The sequence below is a fragment of the Phocoena phocoena genome, chromosome 12 (assembly GCF_963924675.1).
Source record: "Phocoena phocoena chromosome 12, mPhoPho1.1, whole genome shotgun sequence".
Taxonomy (NCBI): Eukaryota; Metazoa; Chordata; class Mammalia; order Artiodactyla; family Phocoenidae; genus Phocoena; species Phocoena phocoena.
The window spans coordinates 76,093,566-76,121,418 of record NC_089230.1 but is presented as its reverse complement, the minus strand read 5'-3'; the positions used below and the strand labels follow the sequence as shown (position 1 = coordinate 76,121,418).

Genomic DNA, 27,853 nt, shown 5'->3' with positions numbered 1-27,853 from the left:
TAAATATTTTCTGGTTTACAAAATATTCTGAAATACTCTGCACAAACAGCATTACATCCTGCACATGCGGTTTTGACATGTTAAAGATACTTAGAAATATTCATGCCTTTTTTTTTTTTTTTTTTGGTCACATTTTCTCAAACGATCCCTGTGCGATACCCACTAGCGATTTAACCTATGTAATAAGACAGGGTGCAAGTTCTTTCCTAGTGAATTTCCAGTTGTTTTTTTATATTGCATGAAACACTTCCTTTGTAAACAGCAAATTTCATTTTCTGATTCTGGCTACTCTCACTTTCGTGTTCATCTTATGTCTTAGCAATTAACACTTTGTAACAATCAAGCACTGAATTTAATGACCTTTAGCACCAAGGAGTCAAGAATATTGCACCAAAATGGGTTTACACTTCATATCTAGTTACAGATAAGATCTTGCAACTTTGTCACAAGGAAAGTATCACTCCAGAATTAAACACGTTAAAAGAGAAGGATAGTTTCACAGAGAAGCTTGCTGGACACTACTTGTAAAAAAACACAAAACAGTGTTAGTGAATTTGAAAGTTAATATTAAAATCTACATTAGAGGACTCCTTGATTTTTTAATTAAAATTTATTTAATTTTAACTGTTCTTTCCAACAGAAGAGGTAGGTATATTTCCACATATGAAAAATCGGTAACAGCCACAAATCAAAACAAGGAAAGCCTGATAAAAATCAACATACTCTCTTCTAACAGCACATAAATGTAACTATGATGTTACTAATAGAGACATGAGTTGTTTCATATTCCAATCAGACAATAACCTTAACGTTTATAATATATATATGGTAGTAACAAGAGTATTGAAAGGCTGCCTTTTCATCACAAAAATTGTTTCCCACAATGATCTGTGCTGCAGATAGGTCACGGTGACCTTTGAGTCGCCGGGCGGATTCTACTGTAATTCTTATTCTCCCCAACACCATCATCATCAAGCCTCTAAGAGTCTACAGAGATCATCAGATTTTTAAAATTTAATTCCAACCAAAAGGGTATCTTCAGACTAGAGGTGGAGAGATTTGACCACTCCAGTCAGCAAATGAGTTCAAGCGTGCACGTTTTAAAGTAGCTGCATTTCCAGTTTGGGACCAGAAGATGGAAGGTAACTGATTTTCATCAGTAGGTAAGTAGCAATTTAGCCAAAAAAAAAAAAAAAAAGGCATAAAGACTATGTTTCTGTGATTATCAGTCTGAAGAATGAAGAGACAGGAAAACTCTCATACATTGTACACATGAATACGGACGGGGGAGGGGCCTCCAAAGTCACGTGATGATTGCTTTGGTCAAGGCTAATAAAAAAATGTTTAAAATAAAAACTTCATAAATAAAACACCTGGGTGTTGTATTTAACACTTTAGTCAATCTAAAGGTCACTAATACATAGAGCACGTTTGTCTTCTCCCCATCCCCAAACCCTCATTTGCTTCTGGTTTCCCTGAAATTGTATGTGAAGTGGGAGCTTCCTCGCTGTCGACACCAGGTAAGGCCCAGTTCACTTTACTCTCCTTTTGCCTTTCCATTTTTCTGCTTTCTTCCATCTTCTACCACTAGGTGGTTTTCTGATTTGTTCACACCGTTTGCTGAAATACCATTCGCAGCTGTTTTTCCAGTTTTGGCTTTCTTAGGCTCTTTGTACGTCCGAACATAGAAGTTAAGGAAGAGACATATGAAGCTGACTGCATAGGCAATGAGAGCCCAGTGCATCCATTTGGGGAAGGGGCAATCGGTGTAAAGGGACAGCGCTGTGTGCCCAATGGTCACGTGGAACTGAATCTGAAAAACAAAACAGCGCAGGTACGTTTACTGTGGGCAGCAAGCAGCTCGTCACGACCTCAGCATCTTCTGTGCGGCTGAGCCAGGCCCATGCCGTCGCCCCACGGTCCAAGGCTTAAGAGTTCTCTGGTTCCTCCTTACTCAGGCTGCTGCTCAAATGACATGTCCTCAGCTAGGGCTTCCTGCTAAGACTCAAGTACCTCCACCCAGAGGGTACCTCCATCCCTTTAACCGAAGGGTTCTGTTTTGTGTGGGTTTTTTCGTTTCACAGGAATTGTGTCTTTTGCATCTGCTGACTTCTGGACTGTCCACCTCTCCACCCGTGTACAACCAAGGGCGGGGCTCTGTGTTGGTCTCCATGATTCCCGAGCCCTTGGCCTGGTGTCTGGGCTCAAGGAATTAATTTTTGGATAATGTTGAATAATTTTACCTCATGAGAGGGAATATCAGTGGCCTAAGAGAGTAAAGTAGTGGTACTACAGGCTCTTCAATTTTTGTTTTCCTCCCATATTTTTTTTTTTTTTGCAGTACGCGGGCCTCTCACTGTTGTGGCCTCTCCCGTTGCGAAGCACAGGCTCCGGACGCGCAGGCTCAGCGGCCATGGCTCACGGGACCAGCCGCTCCGCGGCATGTGGGATCTTCCCGGACCGGGGCACGAACCCGTGTCCCCTGCGTCGGCAGGCGGACTCTCAACCACTGCGCCACCAGGGAAGCCCTCCTCCCATATTTTTTTACTGATTTCTTTCCACAAAGTTGTCAGCAAGCCAGTACATATACTTCTAAAAATGAGCTTATCAAAATGGTTCATTACTTGTTTCTTACAGAATAGCAGACAAGTGAATTTGCATTTGAAGGGACACAAGTCTTTAAAAACTAAGATTTTTTGATAAAATTTTGTAGATATTTGAGAATAAGTGTAAAAAGAGTGAATGGTTCTCAACATAAGAGTTATGAATTCCATGGTATTAACAAGGGTTAGCTTTTTACAAGATTAACATACAGGATGAACTGTTGTGAGAGCTTCTCGCTTGGAAATACACTACCTTTCATGAAATTAACATCCTGTTTGGAAAGGGCAATTGTGGTTTCTCTTTAAAGGACAGCATTATCAATATTAATTACTATATTAAATATTAGTTTCAAAATTTATCCCATGTAAGCCCCAAATTTCTATCAGACTAAAAAACTTTAGAAGTTTTCCATGGCAAAATCCAGATTTTAAGAACTTTTGATTTCACAATGGTTTTTAGGACGTGCATCACGGAAGAAGGGTGAGTGTGAGGGGTGGCATCGCTAAAGGACAGTCAGGTGCAGGCTCCAGCAAAGCAGAGACGGAGAGTTCACATGAGTTTTGTCACCTCCTCATTTTCTTGGGACCATCTAATAATTACTGAGAGAAACGAATTACACAAACTATATAAATGGCTTACACAAAAACTGGAGGAAGCTTCCTGTAGCACTTTACTTACAGATGAATCCTGCACACCCAGCATTTCCCAAAGGTTGTGCTTCCTGTTTGGTTAGCCTATTGTTTAGAAACTTAAAGCAGAGATGAATAATGTTTCCAAATGTGATTCCACTGTACACTGAGAAAACTGTGTACGTGCTACGATTAAAGCAAATTATAATAAATTCCAAGGCTTAAGGATAGCTACCAGGTTGGTTTTGGATTTCCAGTTTGGTTACTAGTGCTTGGCTTGTAAGGTTGCACTGATGCACCCAGATGCTACAAGAAGTCCTACTGGGGGTAGGTGCTGAGAACTGCCTGCTCTGAAGACTAGCATTTGAGAATACCGAGCTCTGCTCGCTAATGACTGTGTGTCGGGGAATTAAGAGTTCTCTGGTCCTTGGTCCCTTCCTTTTCTTAAATTTAATTAATTTTTAATTTTTTGGCCGTGCCATGGGGCATGCAGGATCTTAGCTCCCCAACCGGGGATGGAACTCATGTCCCCTGTGGTGGAAGCTGCTGGACCACCAGGGAAGTCCCCCTTCGTCCCTTCCTTTACCCCACCCCTTCCTTGGCTCTGTGCCTTTCCTACAACTTTCATATTCTAAACGTATGGGATCTGTTCGCAAGGATGGAAAAATGGAATAGACAACAGAAAATTTACGTAAGGGCAGGATGAAGAGAGGCAGTAGTAACATTTTAAGTGAAAAAAAAAAAAGCCTAAGAAAGAAGTTAGATTGTTTTTCTAATCATAAATGAGTCTGTGTACTTTGTGGTGCACTTAGGTCTTTACTCATCCATTTCACAGATATGTTTAAAGGATATTTCTCTTAGACAAGAGCTGAGTCTGGTCTTTTAAGGACATTTAAAAAACGAGTGGCCATGACCACCAGGTCTATGAACAGGTAGCTCAGAACCAAACAGCCTCAACTCCTATAGCTGGAGCACAGAGAAAGTCGGCTTGGTAACAGAAAACTGCCGAAAACGACTCAGTACTGTACAATTAATTAGATTCAAACATTTTCAGTGTTTCACGAGAAAAAAACTTTAGAAGCATTTAACTCACCAGCTGCAGCATGGTCAGGTATCGTTTCCACCAAAGATACTTCTGAATCCATGGGCCAAAGGCGGTTAACCCGTAGTATAAGTACATAATCACATGGATGAAGGAATTCATCTGGGCTCCGAAAAATGCTTTAGAAAAACAGAGGTAATTACAAGAGCAGAAACCTGTATTAGGTGATAAACCATTTGGACATAAAATAAATGAATCTACATTATTTTCCAACATTTAATCTTGAGTACAGATGAGGAATAAAAGTTGTAAAATAGTTCTAATGGAAAAGCCTTCTCTTCAGATCATGCCAAGTATTTTTAAAGTTTAGACTCAGGCTTTCACCATATAAATAAAAAAGGGTGTCCTTCAAATGCAAAGGACTTTCAAAGTGGCAAATTTTCAAATGAGGGTACTCCAGTGGCTTAAGTAGGCCCCAATACAGAACTACTGCCAGTATTACTTTGCATTCTATTACTCTTGGGGGAAAAAAAGTCATGGTACATATAATTGTTTAAGCAGATTTGTAAATGTTTCATTATTGCCTTTACATGTGCTGATATACATAGCTACAAAAAAATAGTACTTATTTCTTAGTTTCCTAAATAGTTTTAAATGGAAGGTAGCAAAGTGAACTGTGCTATTATATACTGACTTGTACCCCGGGTCCCCATCAGAGGAATGGTCTGTTTACAGCTCAATGATGTGAATCATCTCCAATGTACAGGCATCTGAAAAGCTGGAGGCAGACCTTGGCCAAACTGTGAATTCAGATTCTCTTCAACACTGAGAAGGCTACACACAATTTCCTTTGAGTAAGAACCAACAGGTGCACCTGGGCCTGTCTGACAGCAGGAGTGGGCTTCGGGCTTGGAGAGGAGACAAAGCCTTCAGACTGAGAAGCTGTATCTTGGTATCCTCTGGATCGGAACCACTAGAACTGTTCCCTATCAAAATATAACTTGCTATGTTTGGGATTCGTTTATGCTTATCTCTGGGGTAAATCTGTAGGTGTGAAAGTAGTCACAGATAAAAAGCTAAAGCTTTACTTTCTTCAAATTTCTTTAAAGTGAAATTAACACAGAAATAATTAACCATGAAAGTAAATTAAATTATAGACCAAGTCAAATTCTCACTACTTTCCATCTTCCACATTTACATAATTGACTACCTGGGCATATGTTCCTGAAAATGCTCACCCTGTCCCCCTGCGACCCACTTAATTCCAATCCACCACAATGTAAACATTGTACAGTGATGATATACGTGAAGGAAGGAGACTTGGTTGTTTTTCTTCCTCAGGATAAAAAACACTGTGTCCAAATACTCAATTCCTTTAGAAATAAAGTACCACCACAGAGCAGCAGCTATCTGTAGAAAGAAAGGGAAAAAAGCATTTTACAAACACCAGAATGACACTATCACATGGTTTTCTACACATTCTAAGTCCTAAACAATCTTCACTGCACAAAATGTAGGAGGCACAGAATCATTTTTGTCTAAGTGGGTGTGAAACCTAGGCATCTATTCACAGGGAAAATAATGGGAAAGAAAGAGTCCAAATCTGTATCTACACAGTGCCAACAATTCAGAGAAAATTTTCAGTCTGTTCCATAGCTGGATGTCACCAGTACCCAACTGCTGAATGCAGAGCTGCAAACACTTTCACATTGCTATGATTTTCAACATGGTAGAGAAACTGAGATATTTACTTTGTAAAGGTATTTCACTTGTTCATGCCTAGCCTATATCATACCTCAGAGATTCTTGCAAGTGTGCTTGGGTAGCAACTGGGCTCTGTGAGTGTCTTGTCTCTCTCTCACTTTAACATATGCAATAATCACAGTAGCTTTTATTAGGCAGTAACATCTTTAAAATGATAAATTGCAACAAACAAACATACACAACAAATATTTCTTAGGTCATAAATATAATCGTGCTTACATAAATAAGTCTTTTCTTTTCCTGGGCTCTAATTAAGACACCAGATGGTGCAGAAAGATTACATTACATGCTGAGATTAAGGATCCAAGGATCCAGTGAGAGGTGACCTCTGTGTATATGTTTTAAAATATTTTCCAAGGATCCTACTAAAATAGTAACCTCAATTCATCTTTTTTATGTCAAGTATTTTCTGTGACATGTGTCCTATGTACAAATACCAAAGGCAGCGGTACATAACTGAAATCTGTTCGTACACCTCTGTGTGTCAGGGGTTTGGCAGATTCACTCACAGCCAGGCTTAGGTGTTTCAGAGCTGATAGAGACCTTCCTCATTTTATACCTGCACCTGTTGGATGCCATGGGTTTTTGTCTGGGTTTGGCTTTTTGCTTTTGAAAAACAAAATTACGATTTTAAAGTGTAGCAAGGAAGAAAGAGAAAGGCCAAAGAAAAAATAGTACTGTATTTACAAACTGAGAATTATTTACTGAATTTGCTTGAGTAATAATATTGTTGGAAATGATCAAGTTGTTTGAAAATAGGCTTGAAACAGGGAATTCCTCACAGCAACACTATAATATTCACTATTATGTTAGTACTTTAAAGTATAACATTTTGGTGCAGCGAACTTTATCTAGAAGGGAGGAGATAATGTCTTATTTCTCCCCCTATGTGGGCCTCTAAATCAGCCACCACTCATGAATAGTAATAAATCATCTTTCTCTTTAGTTTGTAAACTGAATAGCTACATCAAAGTGAAGAGATCCTTCTTGGCTACATAACAATGGATACAAAAATGAGTCTTTGGGTAAAACACTTACTCTGCCACATCTCATATTAGAGAGGAGGAGAGAGCCAGGAAATTTTCAAATGCAATCTGCTGCCGCTCTGGTTCTTTCTCCTACTTGATTTCAGTTCTCACAATAGCTCAATTTTTTTTTTTTAACATCTTTATTGGAGTATAATTGCTTTACAATGGTGTGCTAGTTTCTGCTTTATAACAAAGTGAATCAGCTGTACATATACACATATCCCCGTATCTCTTCCCTCTTGCGGCTCCCTCCCTCCCACCCTCCCTATCCCACCCCTCCAGGCGGTCACAAAGCACCGAGCTGATCTCCCTGTGCTACGCGGCTGCTTCCCACTAGCTATCTACCTTACGTTTGGTAGTGTGTATATGTCCATGCCACTCTCTCACTCTGTCACAGCTCACCCTTCCCCCTCCCCATATCCTCAAGTCCATTCTCAATTTTTAAAGAACTGATCGTTTATGCGTGCCAGGATGGTAGGATCACAATGACCAGAGTGGTATTTTTAAAACTTTATCCCCAAAATGTTAGCATGTTGTTTCATCCAAGGGGTACCTAGGTTCACTCCTCATAGAAAGCAAGCCCAGCGCTTTTCCCTTTCCTTCCCCAACCTGAGCAAGACCTGAGTCAGCGCTCCACCCAGGGAGAGGCTCTCTAGCGAGGTTACCGTAGCCAATAAATCTGTATAAAGGGGCTCCTCTCATCCTCTCTCAGTCGCATCACGGGTCTTAGGTTCTTGTTAACCATTTGTTTACATGACTAGTGTCTGCCTCTCCCACCTTTGCTAGAATGTCAGCTCCACAAAGGCAGGGGTCCTATCTGCCTTTCCACCTGGGTCCCCAGGGCCCCTCACACTATCTACATACAGCACATGTTCAATACACATTTGTTCAATGAATAAAACCAACATGACAACCAAAAGGGGTGATTTTTCTTTCATCGGCGCATTATATCTCCTAATAGGGAAATGAAGACAGAGACATAAAATGGTAACTACATGAAAGCAATCTGGTGCTGGGTCTTGATGGATACTGCTATTTATATTGTCCAACCCCAATGCTAAAGGGCTACTTTTTTCCAAGGGCAGCTACTACAAATTATATTAATACATATATTACATGTAACATAAAACACACACATACATATAACATATGTTATATATGCTATATAAATATGTTTTATGTATATGTAATGTTTGATATGAACCATAGCACACAAGAGTTGTTCAATAAATAGTTAATAAAATAAGATGGTAATTTTACTGGTGCAGGTGACTGCAAAGTAAAATATGGTAACACTACATTACTGGTCTGCTTTTCTGCAAAGATGATAAAAACTGAGTTTATACCTATACTAGTTGTGCTGTGCTTAATTTACTAAACAGTACATAGTTTATAAGATGTTCGTTTTCCTCAGGCTTTCTTAACAAATGAATTCAGCTTTCTCTAAGAGTGTCTATTCTTGACCAAAAAAACAAAAATCTAAAATATCATCTTTATACTAAACATGGAACTTCTCTTTTTATTTTTTTGCTTACTGCATTTTAGTAATCCAACACACCTTCACTCTCACATTACCAAATGAGAGAAGATACTGGAGGGATGAAAACAGCTTTTCAATTATGTACTTAAAAAAAAAAAAAGCATAGCTTTGTTGACTCGAAACAATCCAGTACACTTTTACCACTATACTGAAGAATGTTTTTCACAGACTAGGGACTACAATATTAAACCAACTTCTACTGATTAACAGTGTTTTCAAGGTACTTACCCTGACTTCGTGAACGTTATCCGAATAATCCACACTCTGGCAAATATAGCTATATCCTGCATTATATGATCCCATGAATAGCTGGAAAAAGTGAAGAATATTTGGAGTAAAGTTTCAGTAGATAAGGCATTTATAAGCACTACCTACAATATGCAAACTTGCAAAATATTTTTAAAAGCAATACGGTCTTAAAATTTTTCAACGCATTAAACATTTAATATGTTGGAATTTCTAAAATTTACTCTCTGTCAATTTATTTTAAAATTGAAATCTAAATTTAAAATGACATGTGACATTTGGACTGAGACAGAGACTCTCTACCTCATAATATTAAGAGAAACTGTGATTCACCAGATGCAGCAAGAGTTGCACGGATTTCTAGTCTTGAACCAGAGTGGGTTGCATCTAACAAACTGGGTAAAGTATCCAAACAAGTTAAAGTTTTTTATGAAGTTGAGCTTCCGTAGGCTAAGTTGTCAGTTAAAGAAAGGTTTTTTTAAAGGAGCATACTGTTCTTTTCCCTAGCATCACCAGTCCAGTACTCTGGGTTCATACAGAACATTAATGAGGAGTCTCGTGGAAAACAAATTCCTTTCACTCTTACAACTTAAGAAATGGCTGTGCCAATCCAGCCTTTAGGATTTTCTTTCGAAATGCCATGGAGGATTTGCTGCTGCCCAGAAAGGTGGGCAGTGGTTAGTAGCAACAGCTGTATAACAGTTAACCCACTTCAGTTCCAACATAAAATACAATTACATTATGTAATAGGATTTAAACTTGAGATCGGTATTCTACATCTGCACATTTTCATCAGTTACCAAACCTGAAACTGCTGAATAAGAGTTATAAACATATAGCTACAACTATTTACTGAGCGCTTAATATGTTCCAAACACTATGTAAAAATTATCTCACTTATCTCTGATACCCTAGAAGTTAGGTATTATGCCCATCTTACAGATGGGGAAAATGAATCTCAAAAAAGTTAAATAACTTCCAGTGTCAGAAAAGCTAGTAAGGGTTATTTTAGAATCCAGTCTGTCTGCTTCAAAATCCCACTTTAAACAACTGTCTTACACTTTACATATGTTTCATATTTTTGTTACCCAAAAATGAAAACTGTCAGTAACATAAAATGTACTCTTAGAGGAGCTAACATTTATCTTAGGGCACAACATTACAATGATAGTTTTACACATTCTCCTTTTTTAATTTGCAATAGACTTGGGGAATTATAAAGGGAACTTTAGTAAACCTACCTCTCTAAAGATAAAAAGGTTAAGCAAAACCATCCCGAAATTATAGATAATGAGCGCTAAACGCATCTGGAAAGGTTCTCGGTCCTTCATCCATTTTGGACCCAGCCACACGAACAGGAGGTAAAGGGTACTTATACAAAGCGTAGGCAACGGGGACTGCATCAGAGGCCAATTTTCCACGCGTTTATCTACAGAGAGAACATAAAATTCCTTATACAATAAATGTTCTATAAAATGAACTTACTAGGAAGCATAATGTCTCAACTTAGTTTTCCTGATTTGACCAAATACAGATTCTTAGAGGCCCGACAAAAATACATGACGTAAAAACCAAAGAAACAAGACCCATTCCTGGGAGTACCTTTTGAAAATGAAGTTTCATTACATAAGGCACACTCAACATGTTTTACAGAGAACCTCGAGAACAGAGAGAAGAAACAAAGCTCATTGAAAATTCAGAAGAGGCTTTTGGGATGAAAAGTGACTCAAAGGTTTCACAGACAGAAAATAAATACTTTAAGGAGAAACCTGACTTTCATATTAAACATCTGAAATTTACTAGCACAGTTTGGAAGCTGCTCCAAAATGAAGAGGTCTGGAGCATGGAAGCTGTTCCCCGGAATGTTTCTGGATACTGAAGACGAGTACAGTTATATGTGCATTAAGTTGAGGATTAAGTTAGAGATCATTACATTTCTATAACTTATTTAAACAGCAACCACATATTCAAGACATTTTTCTTTTTCCTTGAGAACATGAGTCTACCTTTTTTCCCATGAATATAACCAACTTAAGTACTTTTCTCTAAAGCTATAAATCATTTACCTTGCATGTGTGTGTGTGTGTGTGTATATATATATAATGTAACATATTTCATTTAAAATGAATCAACTGTTTTTAAATTCAAATATGCAACCCTGCATCAAATTTATAACAGAATCTTGCCACAAATAAAACATTTCTGAGAAGCGTGATTGAAATATGAGGTTGACCGAAATTTACATTACAAAAGGACACTGAAGTTAATTTTTATATTTCTAAAAGCTAAACAGCATTTTAAAGGTTGTGGATCTAATGTCTAGCTTATTCTTGGTAATGTAAAACACTTCTATGTTCTATTTTGAGGAAAATCATATATTTTTTTTAAAGTAAAAAAAAAAATTATCTTTCAGCCAGTTCGTAAAACCTAGACTAAATGAATTTAACTTAATTGCTCATTACAATGTCCCCCTATTTAAACTGTCAGTTTTACTAAAACTATATATGCAAAATAGCTCTGGGTAAGTTAACTGTCTTTCAAAATACTTTACCTAAAAATAAATTAGTCTGTTTCTATATGCGGTCAACAGAAAATAAGATACAAGACATGAAACACAAATACAAAAATATTTAATCACATAGCTTCCGAAGTTGGGGCATGACACAATAACCATGGTTTCTATAAAATAAGAGTTGTTAGAAGGGTGGGATAGTGACTTGAAAGAAAACAACAACAAAAAACCAGAAAAACTGATTTTACTTTATCGTTTACAGAGGAGGCCTACTCTCTATCTATTCATGGAAATTATGGTTCTGTCATTCAAATCAAAACATATTCTAGAATTAAAAATAAACTAAAGTACTTAAAAGACAGGAGAGAGAGTAATCCTCTTACAAGGAGGGGGTGACTTAAAAGATGGGCTGATTTTTGTTGAAGGCACTGTGCCACTATGGTCTTACCAGTGATTGTTCCCTTTTCTTTACTGTTGTCATTTTATTCTTCTGTGACCATATCTTTCTACGCCAAAAGCCAACCTAAAACATGGGGTATTCATCGACTTAGATCTTTATTTTTCTATATTATAGAAAAAAAAGAAAAGAAACTAATACAAACCCCCTAAATCCTAAAGCTTGGCTGTATACTTCAGGTCACTAGGGAAGGAGCTGCCAGGGAGCTCCACCCCCATCCACAAACTAGAGAGAGGGCAGATGCTGCTTTTCCCACGGATACAAAGAGCAGAAGGACTCTGTTATGAGAGAATCTATGTAACAGAGACAGGAAGATAAATCCACCTGTAAGGAGACTCTAATTTCTGACATCACGGATTATGTCTTACTCTTTTTATTATTATTATTATTTTGCGGTACGCAGGCCTCTCACCGTTGTGGCCTCTCCCGTTAGCGGAGCACAGGCTCCGGACGCGCAGGCTCAGCGGCCATGGCTCACGGGCCCAGCCGCCCCGCGGCATGTGGGATCTTCCCAGACCGGGGCACGAACCCGTGTCCCCTGCATCGGCAGGCGGACTCTCAACCACTGCGCCACCAGGGAAGCCCTGTCTTAACTCTTATACACACATAATTCCTCTTGACTTCAAAGGCAGTTCTGAGCAGCAAGCAGGAAAAAACTAGGGAAATGGGGCCAAACTTTCCCGAATCAAGAATAAATAAATAAGCTCCTTCTTTCAGAGGCACAGTACGAGTAACTCATTCAACAGAGGTATTTTTTTGGAATATTCTCAATATGTTTTTCTTTTTTTTTTTTTGAACATCTTTATTGGGGTATAACTGCTTTACAATGGTGTGTTAGTTTCTGCTTTATAACACAGTGAATCAGTTATACATATACATATGTTCCCATATCTCTTCCCTCTTGCGTCTCCCTCCCTCCCACCCTCCCTATCCCACCCCTCCAGGCGGTCACAAAGCACAGACCTGATCTCCCTGTGCTATGCGGCTGCTTCCCACTAGCTATCTACCTTACGTTTTCAACAGTGGTATTTAAAGAGACACGAGTAAGCAGCTGGAGGTCTGATGAGATGAAGCACTGACAGAGGCCAAGAGAAGGGTACAGAGGTGGGGAGGAGCAGATAAGGAGTAGCAGACATATCCGAGAAGGCACAGGAGGCTCCATCAGTAAACAGCCGGGCTGAGTTTCAACGCCAGCTCTGCAGCTGTGGGTGGGACCTTAAGGGCATAATCGGTCCTCATCTCCTGATGGAGAGATGAAGGGGAACTAGATTAGTGCTTCTCCAACTTCAATGAGGAGAAGAATTACCTGGCGGCACAGTTACAATGCAGGTTCTGACTCAGCAGCTCAGGGTACAGCCCATTTTTAGGAAGATTCTGCATTTTCTAGGAAGTTCCAACTGACGCTACGCCGAGAGCGTCATGGACCGTCCTTGAGAATCAGAAAACCAGGGGATCCATTGGGATTTTTTTTTTCAACTTTTGAAAATTGTTACCTTTTAAAATAACAATTAGGAGGAAGAATGGAATTGAAGGTAAGGAAAACTGGATCAAGAAAATAGGCAGTTTCCGCTGGCCAGGGGACCCACCTCTCACGGCCAGAGTCCCTGCACGTGTGTTCCCTTACAGGGCATCACACGGTCCTGTAAACTTCCTTAAAATGCCATCTCCCTCAAGGCAGGGGCTGGGTATCCCGCTCTTGTATTACCAGGCCTGCTGAGGTACCTGAACATTTATTTGATGAATAAACGAGGAGTAGATCTTTTTTTTTTCATATTACTCCTTTACTGTCTATCCGTTCAGTGAAACCCAACAGTACAGTTACTAATAGTCGAGGTTTCTTCAGAGCCCAGCAGCCCTTTCCCAAGCTCTTCCCAAACCTCCTCCACGCAAGCTCACAGCTTTAACCTGAAGTCAGTCAGCACCACCCCCTCCCAGTACTGAGAGCATGTGTGCTCCACGGGGCTCAACGTCTTTACCACATTGCTTTCTCCAGGGAAAAAAACACAACGCCCAACAGTGCAGGTCATGCCTTCACTTGACAACCACTTAACAGAGCCCTATGTCCAGCCTATAAAAGGTGACATTTCACACCATATCCACCTCACATTAGCCCTCCAGTTCACAAGGGTCAGAGAGCTCTCAAAACTTCCACCCCCAATGATTATCACAGAAGTTGTAGTCATTGTCAGCAACGTGAGTCACAGTACAACAGCAACCTCCACTCTGTGATAACATTTGCATGAAATCTCTCCATGTCTTTGCAGTTATCTGTGTCTTTCTGAATTTGTGTGCATTAATATTTCTATCTGACAAGATAGCCTACATTTCTTTTACATGTTCCCTTTTCCACGAAAAAGAAGGACTGAGTAGGTCACAATAGTATCAAACGATGATATGAAAATTCACCATTACTAAACAGTCCCCCAAGCCTCGAACCAAAAACAAGTGATGGCAGATTAGGACAGTAAAGAAAAACCACGAGTACCTGAAGCTTTACCTATTTTATATTAATGATGAACTATTTTATATAAAATAGTGAACTATCCAGCTTTTCATTAACACAAATGTTTAAATGACATTTTTTATATGTTGCCTTTCTTCTAAGAAAGATGTGTGCATTTGCTTACTTTTTTCTTTTGGCTTTTTTCCAGTTTTATTGAGAAACAATTGACATACATCACTGTATAAGCTTAAGGCATAGAGCATGATGGTTTGATGTACATAGACTGTGACATGATGACCACAACAGGTTCAGCTAACATCCATCTTCTAGTATAGAGAAAATGAAAAGAAAAGAAAGAAGAGAAAAAGGAAAACATTTTTCCTTGTGATGAGAACTCTTGGATTTACTCTAACAACTCTCCTATACACCACGCGGTCGTGTTAGCTACAGTCCTCACGTCGTACGCCGAGCCCCTAGTGCTCATCTCAGAACCAGAAGTCTATACCTTTTGACCACCCTTCCTCCAATGCCCCGTCCTATCACCTTCCACCCCTGGTAACTGTAAGTCTGACCTCTCCTCCTGAGTTTGGTGGGGTTTTTTTTAATAACCTTTTGAAGGTAAATTAAATCCTCTATTCATTTGAGCTACACTGAATCCAAATGTAGGTTAGGCATATTAGAGTAAAAGAAGATATATTTCTGGTTCACTGTCAATACCCTAATCCTATACAGTTATGGTGGGATTCCATACCGTGAATTTATCAGGAAAAAAAAAAAAAAGAAAACTTCTGTCGAAACCCTATCCCTCCCGCCACCACTGAAGTCAAATTCTGTCATCAAGGAATACCGAGATTCAAATGGGTTTCACGTAACACTCTTGGGAATTCTCTCTTTGAAAAGCTCTTCTTTTTGGTGGGGCTGTGGGGGAATCAATGTGGTAGAAATATAAAGTTGGACTCCAGTCGATCTGTTTGCCGAATTGTCTTCTCTCTCTATTTCATATTATTAATATGTTTATCAGCAGGTCTATGCCTTTGTATCTTGATGATTTTGCTCTTATTTTTGAGCCTATTTAGTAACAATTTTAAGCCTTTCATGTTGCATGGAAGCCTTGATCTAAATCAGATGTGTAGAATTTTAGATTTAGAAATGATCCCTTTATCTCAAAAATGAGATGCAGAGAGGCCAAGAGACTTGCTGGAGAAGGTGGAGCAAAAGCCTCCTGTGGCCCAACAGCTCCTCCAGGACCACTCAGTCACCATGCCCACTCATTCTAAGGGAGAAATGCTCCCATCAATTTCTTCCTAAATTATAGGTTTAAAGAAAATTTTCACATAGAATTGTGCCTGTCAATCATGTTCCTTCAGGAGAAAGAAAACAAGCGGGAACTACAGAAGTCCCCTTAGCAGAAAGAAGGACAAGAGATAAACAAACCAAGGCGCACGTTTTCACGGGTGGTGCATCTGGCAGACCTGGTCCAGGATCGTGATGCTTTGGGAGACATGACACTAAATGCTGGGGAAGGACCGAGGATGTCTAGCCTGAAAAAAGGAGGCCTCATCAAATACTAAAGAGATATCAGATTTATGCTCTATTGCCAGAGAACCAGTGAGAAGAGCTTTAGGGAAATAAATTACACCTAAATTCAGAAAATTTCTAACCATGAGGTCTCTTTTTCTGTAAGTAGAAAAGCTGTCTCCCTTGGTAATGAGTTCCCTCTCTGAGTTTTAAAGTTAAGCAAACCTAAAGCTAAATATTATAGCAAATCAAGTTTAGGAACAAGAAACTTTATTTCAGTAATAAGAATTACTAAGACACATTACTTTAACCTTCCAGACCCTTAAGAGTTAACTTCTTTCTCAGGAAATAGTTTCCATTTAGAACATTTTGACTGTTTCATAAAACTCATGCCGAGTGGGACTGATTTATTTACAAACATTAGCCTGGATAGCAATCACACAATTTTATCCATGTTAAAAGGCCATGGAATGGTTACACAACCGTATGCGTTTGTCAGAACTCACGAACTGATCCTCGGAAAGAGTTCATTTTATCATGTATAAATTTACACCTTTATTTTAAAAATGGGAGGAAAAATGGTCCATCTGAAGTGGGGCTTCCCTTGAACACCCTCCACCAAGAGTCTTTTATTCCTTACCTGATTTATATCTTAAAATCATCCAGCATGGTATACAGAACAGCTTTTCAAGTCAGACCCTCCATCCCTTTTGAGCTAAGTGATTTGCAACAGGCTCTTTGGCCCCTGACCTCTCAGAATTCGCCAGCTATTGGAGGAGACAGACATGAAAAATCAACTGCTTTGCAGGACGATGACAGCAATGTCAGAGGCCAGTCTGAGAACGGTGGCAGGGCAGGAGAGAGGCGACGAGGGCAACTTCCAGAGCTGACATCTGAACTGTTCCTTGAAGAGGAGGGGCTTGCCAGGCAGACAGGGAGGGCAGAAGGCTTTCTTGCAGAGAGAACCGTATGTATAAAGAGCCCCAAATCAAGAGATAAAGCACTTATTTTGTAAACTAAGCAGGCCTGAGGTAGAGCATATGTACAAGCAAAGATGGTAGGAAATGACTAGAGATTTACAGGTCAGATCAGACCTGGGAGAGTCGATGCTGAAGACGCTGGAACTTATCCTGTAGATAAAGGGGAGATGCTTCATTGGTTAGAAACAGGAGACCACACTCGGCTTTTAGCAGATCATGACAGAGGCAGTGGGAGATGGACTGAAGGGGAAAGGCAGGGAAACCAGCTGGATCAGTGGTTCTCAGGTATCTGTCTGTTGCTAGGCTGCCCGCAGAAGGATCACCTGCTTGTTAAAAATATAGATTCCTAGGCTCCACCCCAGTATCTACTGTTCCCCTGGTGATGCTGACGGGCAGCCAGCCTTGGAGACCACTATAATGCAAGAAATGAGGGAAACCTGGATTCGGGGGCTGCACTGGTGATGGAAAAGATAGGCAGATACGGAAGTCACAGGGGCACAGTCTACAGACGTGGTGGCTGACATGGACGTGAGAGGTGAGAGTGAAAGAAAAGTTCAGGATTACCCCCAGATTTCTGACTTGCCTGGTGGCACAGATGGTAAAGTCATGGATCCAGGACAGAGCATAAAGGAAGAGGAGCAGATCTGGAAGGAGATGGATGATAAGGTGCATTTTTAAAATTTTATTTATTTATTTATTTGGGGCTGCATTGGGTCTTCGTTGCTGCGCGTGGGCTTTTCTCTAGTTGCGGCGAGCGGGGGCTACCCTTCATTGCGGTGCACGGACTTCTCATTTCTCATTGCAGTGGCTTCTCTTGTTGCGGAGCACGGGCTCTAGGCGTGCGGGCTTCAGTAGTTGTGCCGTGCGGGCTTCAGTAGTTGTGGCTCACGGGCTGTAGAGCGCAGGCTCAGTAGTTGCGGCGCATGGGTTTAGTTGCTCCGCGGCATGTGGGATCTTCCCGGACCAGGGCTCGAACCCGTGTCCCCTGCATTGGCAGGCGGATTCTTAACCACTGAGCCACCAGGGAAGTCCGATCAGGTGCATTTTTAAACAGCTTGTGTTTGAAGCACTCATGGGACACCTAGGTGGAGGCATCCAGTAGGCTCTGGAACTGCAGATGACTGCCAGGGCTGCAGACGCACAAGGGAGTCACCGGCAGTGAGAACCCCAGCAGAAGTTCAGGTCACAAGGGAAAGAGCGCATAGAATGAGAGAATAAAAGGAACAAAGATTGAACCCTGGGGTACACTTAAGGGAAGAGTGGGATCTGTGGCTGCGAAGCAACCAGAGAGGAAGGAAAAGAGAAAATGATGTTGTGAGGACCAAGGGAGTAAGGTGTTTTGAAAGCGATGGGGTGGGCGACAGACTCTATGGATGGAGAGTCAACTGTTCTCCCCTCTTCTTTTTAATGAGGAAATAAGGAAATAATAACCATCTCACAGGGTTGATGGGCGATGGTTAAACGGGAGAGTTCCCAGCACACGTGGACAACGCAAAGCCCTTCCTTCCGCTGCATCCCGTTCCCTCTGCACCCATGCCTCCACGCAGGTGTGTCCTACGTCAGGGATCATCTGAGCCCCTCCTGCTAAGCGTCAAGCCCTTCGATGTCTTCCAGGCCTTTTCTTCCTGACTAGAGGAGTTCCCTAGGTTCTGGATATGGGCATTCAAGTCAGACTAGCAGCCTGACAACCCCAGCTTCCTCATTTAGCAGCTGAATAAGCCTCAGCAAGTTACCTAGTCTCTCTGGCCTTACGGGTGATGACAGGGTTGTTGGGAGGAATAAGACACTGCGTGTATAGTGTCTGACACAGAATAAGAGCTCAATACGTGTCAGCACTGTCATTATTACTGACAATAATCAAACCACTAAATCCTCCTCTGTCCCAAGAGAAGAGTTAAACCAAATTAAAGAAAAATTACCATCAGTAATTTTTATGTTCTATAGAAAAAAAATATAAAGTAAGATTAAGTTTAGACTATCTAAGCCATTGTTTTAGGAGCTATTACAAGGATTCAATAAAATGGCCTTAAGAGAACATGTAGTCTCAAACCTTCTAATTGTACAGGTAGAAATATAAGCCCCAAAGAATCAGGAATAATTTGCCCAAGACCATGTAAAAATGTAATAATTTGCCCTTGGCCATGCCCAAGACCATGAAACCACCTGCAGAATAATAAACTTATTCTCTAACGTTACTGTTATTATTTTTGACAAAATAGTTAACTCTGGGTTGTTCAAGGAATATGTAGATCATTAAATGGGTACAGAATTATAGCAACAAGCACAGTGCTCTGTCAAAACAGGTGCTTAAACATCTGTATCCCTTTGTTTTTCTATTCCTTTAACTATTTCCTACGGAGCAGATAAGAGAAAGTGAAAAGGACTAAATACGTTTTTGTTTTTGTTTTATTGTTTTCGGTACGCGGGCCTCTTACTGTTGTGGCCTCTCCCGTTGCAGAGCGCAGGCTCAGCGGCCATGGCTCATGGGCCCAGCCACTCCGCGGCACGTGGACCCGGGCACGAATCCGTGTCCCCTGCATCGGCAGGCGGACTCCCAACCACTGCGCCAACAGGGAAACCCAAAAAAGGACGAAATATGAATCTGTTATTTTCACTACTTGGGCAGCACCAGTAACAGTCTTGCTGGGAAAGATTGGCATCGTTGCATAGAATGCGGTTTTTCAATATTTGTTTGTTTGAAATTGCTTTACCAATTTAAAGAATTTTTTTAAGTTCCATCTATATCCAGAATTTAAGAGCTGGATGAGACCTTAGAGATTACCTAATTCAACTCAACTAAGAGATGAAAAAAGTTGAGTTGGAAAAGCAAAGGGACAGCTCCAAACTCTCACGGCTAATTAGCGGCAGATCTGGGCTAAAGCCTCGGTCATCTAAACACCAGTCCAGGATCCTTTCCATTCCCTACACCACGCTGCCCTCCTCACTCCCACACACATCACAAGGCTTCCGCACAGACCATGAAGAGAGAGGAAGAATTACATCTGATTTTATATCTCTTTAAAGTATTTCGTGCTAAGTGATTTAATGGTTTGATTCCTTCATTAAATTTAGTCAACATCAACTGAATTTATGACTACCTTTAAAAATGATAAAGATCATTTTTAAAACTCTCTGTAATTTAGTGTAGCCTAAAACCTTATTAGTATTTAGCAACCAGAATATATCACTATTTGAAATTGTACTGGATTAAGAGGGTTGTATCAAATCAACAAATGTATGGGCATTTCCTAGTGTTGGGGAGAAAAATACAAAGTGAAAAGATAAATAATAATAAAGGTTAAAACAGTACAAGACAACAGAGTCCCAGAAGGAAGAGCACAAGGATGTACATGAGCAATTGTTTAGGATGATGGGATCAGATGCAGCAATGAGCTGCTCCGGGTACCACGACCAAGAAAGGCTCCGTGTGGGAGGGAGACTGAGCCAGGAGGGTCTTGGTGACGGGCACGTGTGGCAGGAGCCAGGGAAAAGGGCAGTAAAGGCAGGGGCAGCGTGATAAGGGACGTCAAGGCAGACGTGCACACGTTTTACTCACGGGTGAGTTATCCAAGTTGGCTAGAGCTGCACGTCTGTGGGCAGGGTGCTGACTGACCAGGTTAGAACGGAGAGCTGGAAACTGGTTTTGAAAGGCCATGTATTTCTTCCTCCCTTCTCTTTTCTAAAAGTCAAAACCCATATGATTTTTTAAATATATATTCTAATACATTCTCATTCTAAGGTAAAATAAAACAACAGCACCTTAATTGAAAAACGTCCTGATAATGAAAAAGAAAGAAGAGCCATGTAGCATGAGAAAAGACAGATAATTCTGTTACCCAACTCTTCTGTATGTGCTAATATATGTCTAATTCAAAATAATAAGTGACTCAATAAATGTAAAATAATACTTACGTTAATAATATTAAATCATTCACTAATGACATTATCATAGGACAAAAAAAATAAAACATCGAATTTTAAAAGGATGACCAACTTCTTTGTGGCACTTAAGATCACAAAAGCACTGCCTGATATAACTATCTACGTAATTCTTAAAACCTTGTTTCCCTAAGCCAAAGAATCTAACTGTATAAAACGGTGTCCTGGGGGCTTCCCTGGTGGCGCAGTGGTTGAGAGTCCGTCTGCCAGTGCAGGGGACACAGGTTCGTGCCCCGGTCCGGGAAGATCCCGCATGCCGCGGAGCAGCTGGGCCCGTGAGCCATGGCCGCTGAGCCTGCGCGTCCGGAGCCTGTGCTCCGCAACGGGAGAGGCCACAACAGTGAGAGGCCCGTGTACCGCTAAAAAAAAAAAAAAAAAAAACTGTGTCCTGACACTAGTTTTAGAATTTGCACTGTTTTCCCCTCCTAGAATTCCATCTGTGATTGGACGCTTTGCTACATGCTGCTGGGGAATGGACAAGAGCATCAGACATTAGAATCCAGGAGTCTGCCACCAAAAGCCACTGGTGAGAGAAAAAGTAACAAGAATCAAACAAACAAACAACCCTAAAATGGCAGGGACCTCCTAGAGGCTTCAGGGAGGTTATGAAGGAAGGATAAGACCAGGACCCCATTGAAAATGCTGCCTAAGGGATATCCCACATTACAAGATGGACACATTCCACATATTTGTCTTTAATTGACTGCCTAGAACTTAGAATGTCTTTTCTCAAAGAAACATTGAGAATGGTAAGTGAGTTTCCAGGCTAGGCCAAACAAAAAATCTGTTTTAGATAATAACGTAGATAAAAAACTCTAACTGTGACAAATAACAAAACCAACGTAACTATAATAGACGATATTAAAGACCCGTGCTCCTCTGGGGCCCGGCAATCTGTGGGACAGACCCTACCTATCTGAGCTGAGTTAAACATCCCCTCCCATGGGCCCCCAGTTTCAGCACGCCAGGCTGACTCACTGGCCCTTAAACTCAATCCCAGTTTCCATGGGTTTTTAGTTTTGACACCCCTTTCCTTAGTCGACCTTTCAAATACTCTCCCCAACAGTACCCACGTGAACTTCACGTGGTGAAACAGCTAAAATACTCTAAAGGCAGAGCCCGTACATTCCTCTCACGACTCAAGACTGCGGTGCAAGTAGAAGTGGAGATGAGGAGGGTAATCTCCTGACCTTCCCTAGGCCCCAACTAGGCCTGACTCTGACTCCGATCACACTGCCTTCAGACCATGATGCCAAGGAAGGTGGAATGGCCGTAAGCTGCGTGGGGCGGTGACCGAGGGTCTTCATTCTCTCCCCGGAGCCCAGAACTGTGCCTGCACAGTGGCAGGTGATGAGGTAAGAAGGAAAGATTATACAAGCCTAGCTTCTGAATTTCATCATCATCCCACAGGAGTCCTCCCTCCTCCTGAACCACTCATCCCCTTCTCCCTTCTGACCCTCCAAAGTGAGGGTAAGGCCAGCTAGACTGGCCTTTCACACTCTAACTTCAACTCCCAAGTAGACACTCATTTTTCACCCAAGTATAGGGCGCCATATTTGTGAACAGAGAGCAGTGTCAAAGTCCCCCACCAAACACACATGCAATGTACAAACATACTCCAAGAACAATGGCTGTTTAAAAACATGTGGTCAATGTACACAGTGCTGTATTTAAAACAGATAACCAACAAAGACCCATTGTACAGCACAGGGAACTCTGCTCAGCGTTATGTAACCTAAATGGGAAAATAATTGGAAAAAGAATAAATACATGTATATGCATAACTGAATCACTTTGCTGTACACCTGAAACTATCACAACATTGTTAATCAACTATACTCCAACATAAAATAAAAAGTTTAAAATAATAAAGAAAAAACATGTGGTCAAAAAGAAATATGGTAGCTCAAGAGACATCTGGCCTTATTGTGGGCATGCTGGCTACTAACTTTCTAGGATGTTTCTATGTTAATGTCAGTTACACAAAATGGTACTAATAAGTATTTATTAAAATAATAAATGCAACGGGAAATATAAGGTACAATTCGGGTACAACTGGGTATTAATAAGTTGGGGTATTAAGACTCACTGGTTTTCAAATTTTACATACAATTCCTCTTGAATGGATGTATACTTTGAGCCTAGGACCCCAGTCCTAATAATTTTAATGTACTCATAAAGTGAAAAAATAGAAGATAAAAACACAATGACATCAGAGTACCTACTCTCATGCCACCAACGGGTATAAAAATGTCCTATGCCAGTCTATAGTTTCCTATAATAAAGCGAGACTCACTTCCTTGTTCAAAATATCTAAAACTATAGAGAAGGGAAAATTTATTTTTGCTGTTTTTCTAAGAGTACAGCTCTTTCAAAGTTTTGACTCCAATGTATTAATGATGTAGTAAAAGTAATACTTTCTGTGTTTATACACTGTGGGACATATTCTGTATTTGCTAGATATGTGTCTCTGAAAAGCCCAATTTTTTTTTTTTTTTTTTTTTGCAGTACGTGGGCCTCTCACTGTTGTGGCCTCTCCCGTTGCAGAGCACAGGCTCCGGACGCGCAGGCTCAGCGGCCACAGCTCACGGGCCCAGCCGCTCCACGACATGTGGGATCTTCCCGGACCGGGGCACGAACCTGTGTCGCCTGCATCGGCAGGCGGACTCTCAACCACTGAGCCACCAGGGAAGCCCAAGCCCAATTTTTATACATTGCTTTGGACGTGTTTTATTAAATACCACCATTTGGGGGACTTCCCTGGTGCTGCAGTGGTAAAGAATCCGCCTGCCAATGCTGGGGACATGGGTTTGAGCCCTGGTCCAGGAAGATCCCACATGCCGCAGAGCAACTAAGCCTGTGTGCCACAACTACTGAGCCTGCGCTCTACAGCCTGTGAGCCACAACTACTGAGCCCATGTGCCACAACTACTGAAGCCCGCGAGCCTACAGCCCATGACCGGCAACAAGAGAAGCCACCAGCCCCCATTCACCGCAACTAGAGAAAGCCCATGTGCAGCAACGAAGACCCAATGCAGCCAAAAATAAAAAAAGAAAAGATAAATAAATAAATTTATTTTTTAAAAAGCCACCATTTGATATAACAGCGCAAAATGGTATTTTTGCAGGAAATGCCCTAGGGCAAAAATCTTTGGGCTCATCAAATGTACTCTACAAATGTGTAACTATTCCTGTTCTGAAAGTCCAAAGTAGATAAGAGTTAGGCAGAAAACTTTACACTTAACTTTACACTTAGGCAGAAACCTCAGTGGAGAGAAGTAGTATTTAATGAACTGATAAAACAGAAACAAAGAAGCACACAACTACAGTGTGAGGATGAAAGCACTCAAGGGCACAGAGCCTTGCTCATTTCTTTCTCTCCCTGAATGATCTGCATTCTTTCACCATACTCATCGCTATTTCTCAACATCATCTTTCTCTCTGCCCACTTTTATCTTCCCCTCTGACTCATCGACTTCTTCTTCAGCCTCATCTCATAAGCTACTTTTCTACTTTGAAACTCCTTCACCCAGATTTTCATGAAACTATATAGCAAGGAGATCCTCCTGGAATCAGAGTAGTGCGAATGAATCAAAGACCGGAGAGTGGGGCAGACCTATTCTGCCTGAGGCTGAAATAGCCCTCTTACGCAGCAGCAAGGTAGAACCCACTAAGCCTCTAAGTTGGCTAAGAAATACCATCTACCTACACTAGGTAGCTCATTACAGGAAGCAAGGAAGCAGTCTCAGGTTTCGTAAGTGGATAGCCAGAGCGTGGGTGAATACCCTCCCTCTGATCTGCTAGTGAGAGGTCACTTCGTTCTAGTGGCTACTCTCACTACTCCGGCTTGGCCCTCAATATTATATTATTTGCCCTTCACAGGCTCGTGGACAGCTTTCACATGAGGCAAGTGTACAAAGCTTCCCGTTTCATTTGTGATTTTTTTTATACAAGCATCATTAGGAAGGAATTAACCATCACAGAAAGGCATATTCTACCTTTGCTGTCAATTGCTCTGCGACTCCAGAGGTGGGAAAGCTCTGAGGTAGGAAGGGAAGACAGACAGGAATGAGAACTCCTGGGTGTGGCTGGCTATATGGAGATTTGAGGACCTTGACGAGGCCTGAACTCTGAAGTATGCAAAGTGCAATTATCTGCCAAAGAGCTTGCCTGATGCTCAGCTCTGTACAATTGTGTCGTGGGAAACCCTGATGCAATGTTTAAATAACCAAAATCACAGAGACGAAGGGAAGGATACATCTTTCCCAGTTTTTGTAGGTATAGCAGCATAACCTCAGCGTACACTACATAGAAGAGAGACTTAAAAAGGAACGACTCCATTAAAAAGTGCTTTTTAACCATTTGCAAGAGCAACAGCTAAATAAGTAGCTTATTTCTCAGTGTCAAACTTGAGATCTTCTGAAAAAGAATACACTTTGCTAAAGAAGTTAAAGCCATATCAATGCCAAAGAATCATTTTGTCTCACACATAAATAATTCCAGCACACGTTTTTTTCCACGACATACATCCCATGTATTGTACTGTGTTCTTGCTGTAACCACTGTCCCATTGACTCTAACAACGAACACCAAACTATAGGAATATACTTCTATTCCTTGGGAAGGGAGGCACAGTCCTAACATATAAGGTTAACCTCCTCCGCCGCTGGGATGCAGGGCAATACTGCAAAAGGACTGGAAATGGCAAAACATAAGATCACTTCTAAAATCCTGTTAGCTTAACTGTTTATTTCAAAAACTTGTAAATGCTTTAAACCCAAAAGTAACTGAAGTAAATGAAGAAAATAAATGGCAAAATATAAAAATAACATATTAGCACAACTCTTCCCCTTAGAAAAGCTGCCTAGCTCAGCCAACTAACCATCCCTGTCAAACTGCAACACTGAAAGGGAAAAGTTTGCCAATTTAAGACAATTGTATACGTGTAGGCTTCTGGGACCACCTCTAGGTGCTGCTGTAGAGACCCCCTTTCCTAAAGATTCCCTACTTCTTTCCCGGTGTTTTAACCTTCCCCCGCCCCGACCGCACTGCACTGCGCAAAGCCATCACAGACAATCACTTCAAGCCTATCTGTTGTTGAAAAAGCCTCGGAAACTAACCTCCTCCAAGGTTCAAGGAGCCGAACAATGGCTTTTGACTTTTCATTCCAAATTATATTCTAGATGGACGAGCTAGACAAAATATTAGCAGGTGTGTCAAAGCAACCAGGAGGCCAAAAGAAGCAAAAGGACAGCGACCACTGGGCTCTCCGCCCTCCCGAGCCATCTCACCGACGGAATATTGCTAAATGTTAAAAATGATCCCTGTGCAAAAGAGAAGTGTCAGAGCTCGGAAGATGTGGGACCACAGGGTGGGGCGGGCCTGCGCCGAGCTCTCAGCAGCACAGACTCCATCTGAAATGCCAGCTCCTGCATCCGAGAACCTGACGAGAGATGGTGGAAGCTCAGAGGAAAACCGGGCAAGCGTCGAGGGGAGGGGGAGAATTAACGTTCGGATCAGATTAACCAGTGCCCTAGCGCGGTCTCCGCGCCCGGCACCTCCTCGGATCCGCAGCATCCCAACAGCCGCAGGGGGCCGGGGCGCTGCCGGGCCGGGCGCTCCGAAGCCGGGGGCTGGTGTCTCCCGCGGGGCCAGGCGAGGATGGAGAGCTTTACCTGTGATGGACAAGGTCCAGCGGTAGAACTCCACGGTGTCGTTGAGCGCCGTGGACACCACGTTCAGGACGCTGCCCGGCTCCGAGTCCAGGAGCCCCATCGCGGCGGTGAGCGGGCGCTGGCGTTGGGAGGAGGAAGCGGAGACCCCGCGGGAGGATCGACCTCCGAGGCGACGGCGGACCGAGCGAGCGGCAGCCGGCGACTTCTCTAACGGCGGCGGCCCAGCTGCGTCTTCTCCCCTTCGTCGGGGCGCCGCGGCGGCGGCGGCGGGGATACGGCGACGGCGGCGACGAGCCGGGCGAAGGAGAAGGTACCGTCAAAGCTCCCGGGGGGAGGAGGAGGAGTTGGAGATCCTGCCGTGAGCGCCCGGTGCTGCACCCGTCTGCCGCCACGCGCCGCCGCAGCTCCAATCTCCTCGGCCGGCGTCACGTGGCCGCGCGCGGGGAGGAGGGGCCGGCGCGCCCCTCCTCCCGCCCGCGAGCTGGGACTTCGCGCAGGGATACTGCGGCGGGGAGGGGCCTGCGGGGGCCGGGGCCGCGCAGGCGCTGGCCGGGCCGCCTCGCTCGTCCTCGGCCTCTACGCGTGGTCTGGGGTGCGGGGCACCGCGGCCTCCCCTTGCCACCTCCCCCCGCGGGTCTCCCTGCTCCCCTTCCCCGCCTCCCTCTCCCATCGGGCCCCTGCGGAGGAGTATGACGCCTTCCCACGCGTGACCTCGCATCCACCCTGGATGCGCCTTAGGAAACTGGACAGGGAAGAATGAGCTTTTTGTGGGGAAGGCTGAGGTAGGCGACGTGCTTTGGTCCTTACCTGTCATTCACTTCGATTTCCCTTGGGTTCTGTTTCCTTCACCTCCACCTGCACAGACTTGTCACCATGACAAGGGAGATACAGAAGTTATCCCTCTAAATTAGTAAAGGGATGTTTGTCTTCCCAGCTGCAGTGATGGAGAATGGACTTTGGGGTCTAATCGTTAGCAAGTTAACAAATAATTTGAATGAATGCTTGTATGTGTTCCGTAGGCCCTTTTAATATACAGAGGATAGTCAAAGCAATTTAATTATTAAATAAGGTTCTAATAATTAAATGAGGTCCTGAGGAAAAGAGAGAGGGCCGAGAGAGGCCTTACAATTAGAGAAGTCCGCTTAGACCTGACGGAGTTGTGGTGAATCTAAAAGAGTAATTGCTCAGGAGACAAAAGACAATCTAGGTGAAAGAGGGAAAAGTATTTTTTTTAAGTTGTTTAGATAATAAGAAGATGATGGGAGGTAACAAGATAATCTTACCCCTGAAAAGGAGCAAAACTACATACAGTTTGTAATTTGATAGTTTCTGACAATGAACAAGAGCTTTGAGAATAGTCCAATAACCTTTTCACCTACTTGGAATTTAAGCATGTCACCTGCTTTTTGTGTAACCTTTTCTCCAGTTGATTTAGGATGCTATATTTAAAGGCCATTGAATGCAGTGTTAATTGCT

At 42.2% G+C, this 27,853-nt stretch overlaps 1 protein-coding gene across 1 annotated transcript; it reads right to left on the bottom strand.

The window, feature by feature from the left end:
- Nucleotides 1-595: 595 nt before the first annotated feature.
- ELOVL4 (ELOVL fatty acid elongase 4) lies at nt 596-26,614 on the bottom strand. Its single transcript, XM_065889059.1, has 6 exons — nt 26,378-26,614; nt 10,095-10,282; nt 8,836-8,916; nt 5,514-5,685; nt 4,327-4,454; nt 596-1,813 (listed from the first exon to the last, which is right to left on the bottom strand). The coding sequence occupies exons 1-6, from the start codon at nt 26,475-26,477 to the stop codon at nt 1,538-1,540; spliced, it is 945 nt and encodes a 314-aa protein (XP_065745131.1). The 5' UTR covers nt 26,478-26,614; the 3' UTR covers nt 596-1,537.
- Nucleotides 26,615-27,853: the final 1,239 nt, after the last annotated feature.

Bases quoted from the DNA above. Each gene is read 5' to 3' on its own strand.
- ELOVL4 (XM_065889059.1), bottom strand. From the start codon at position 26,477: ATGGGGCTCCTGGACTCGGAGCCGGGCAGCGTCCTGAACGTGGTGTCC. The intron at 10,283-26,377 runs GTAAAGCTCTCC...TTCTCTCTGTAG, and splicing joins CTGGACCTTGTCCATCACAG to ATAAACGCGTGGAAAATTGG. The intron at 4,455-5,513 runs GTGAGCATTTTC...GTTTTTCTAAAG, and splicing joins GTGGGTCGCAGGGGGACAGG to CATTTTTCGGAGCCCAGATG.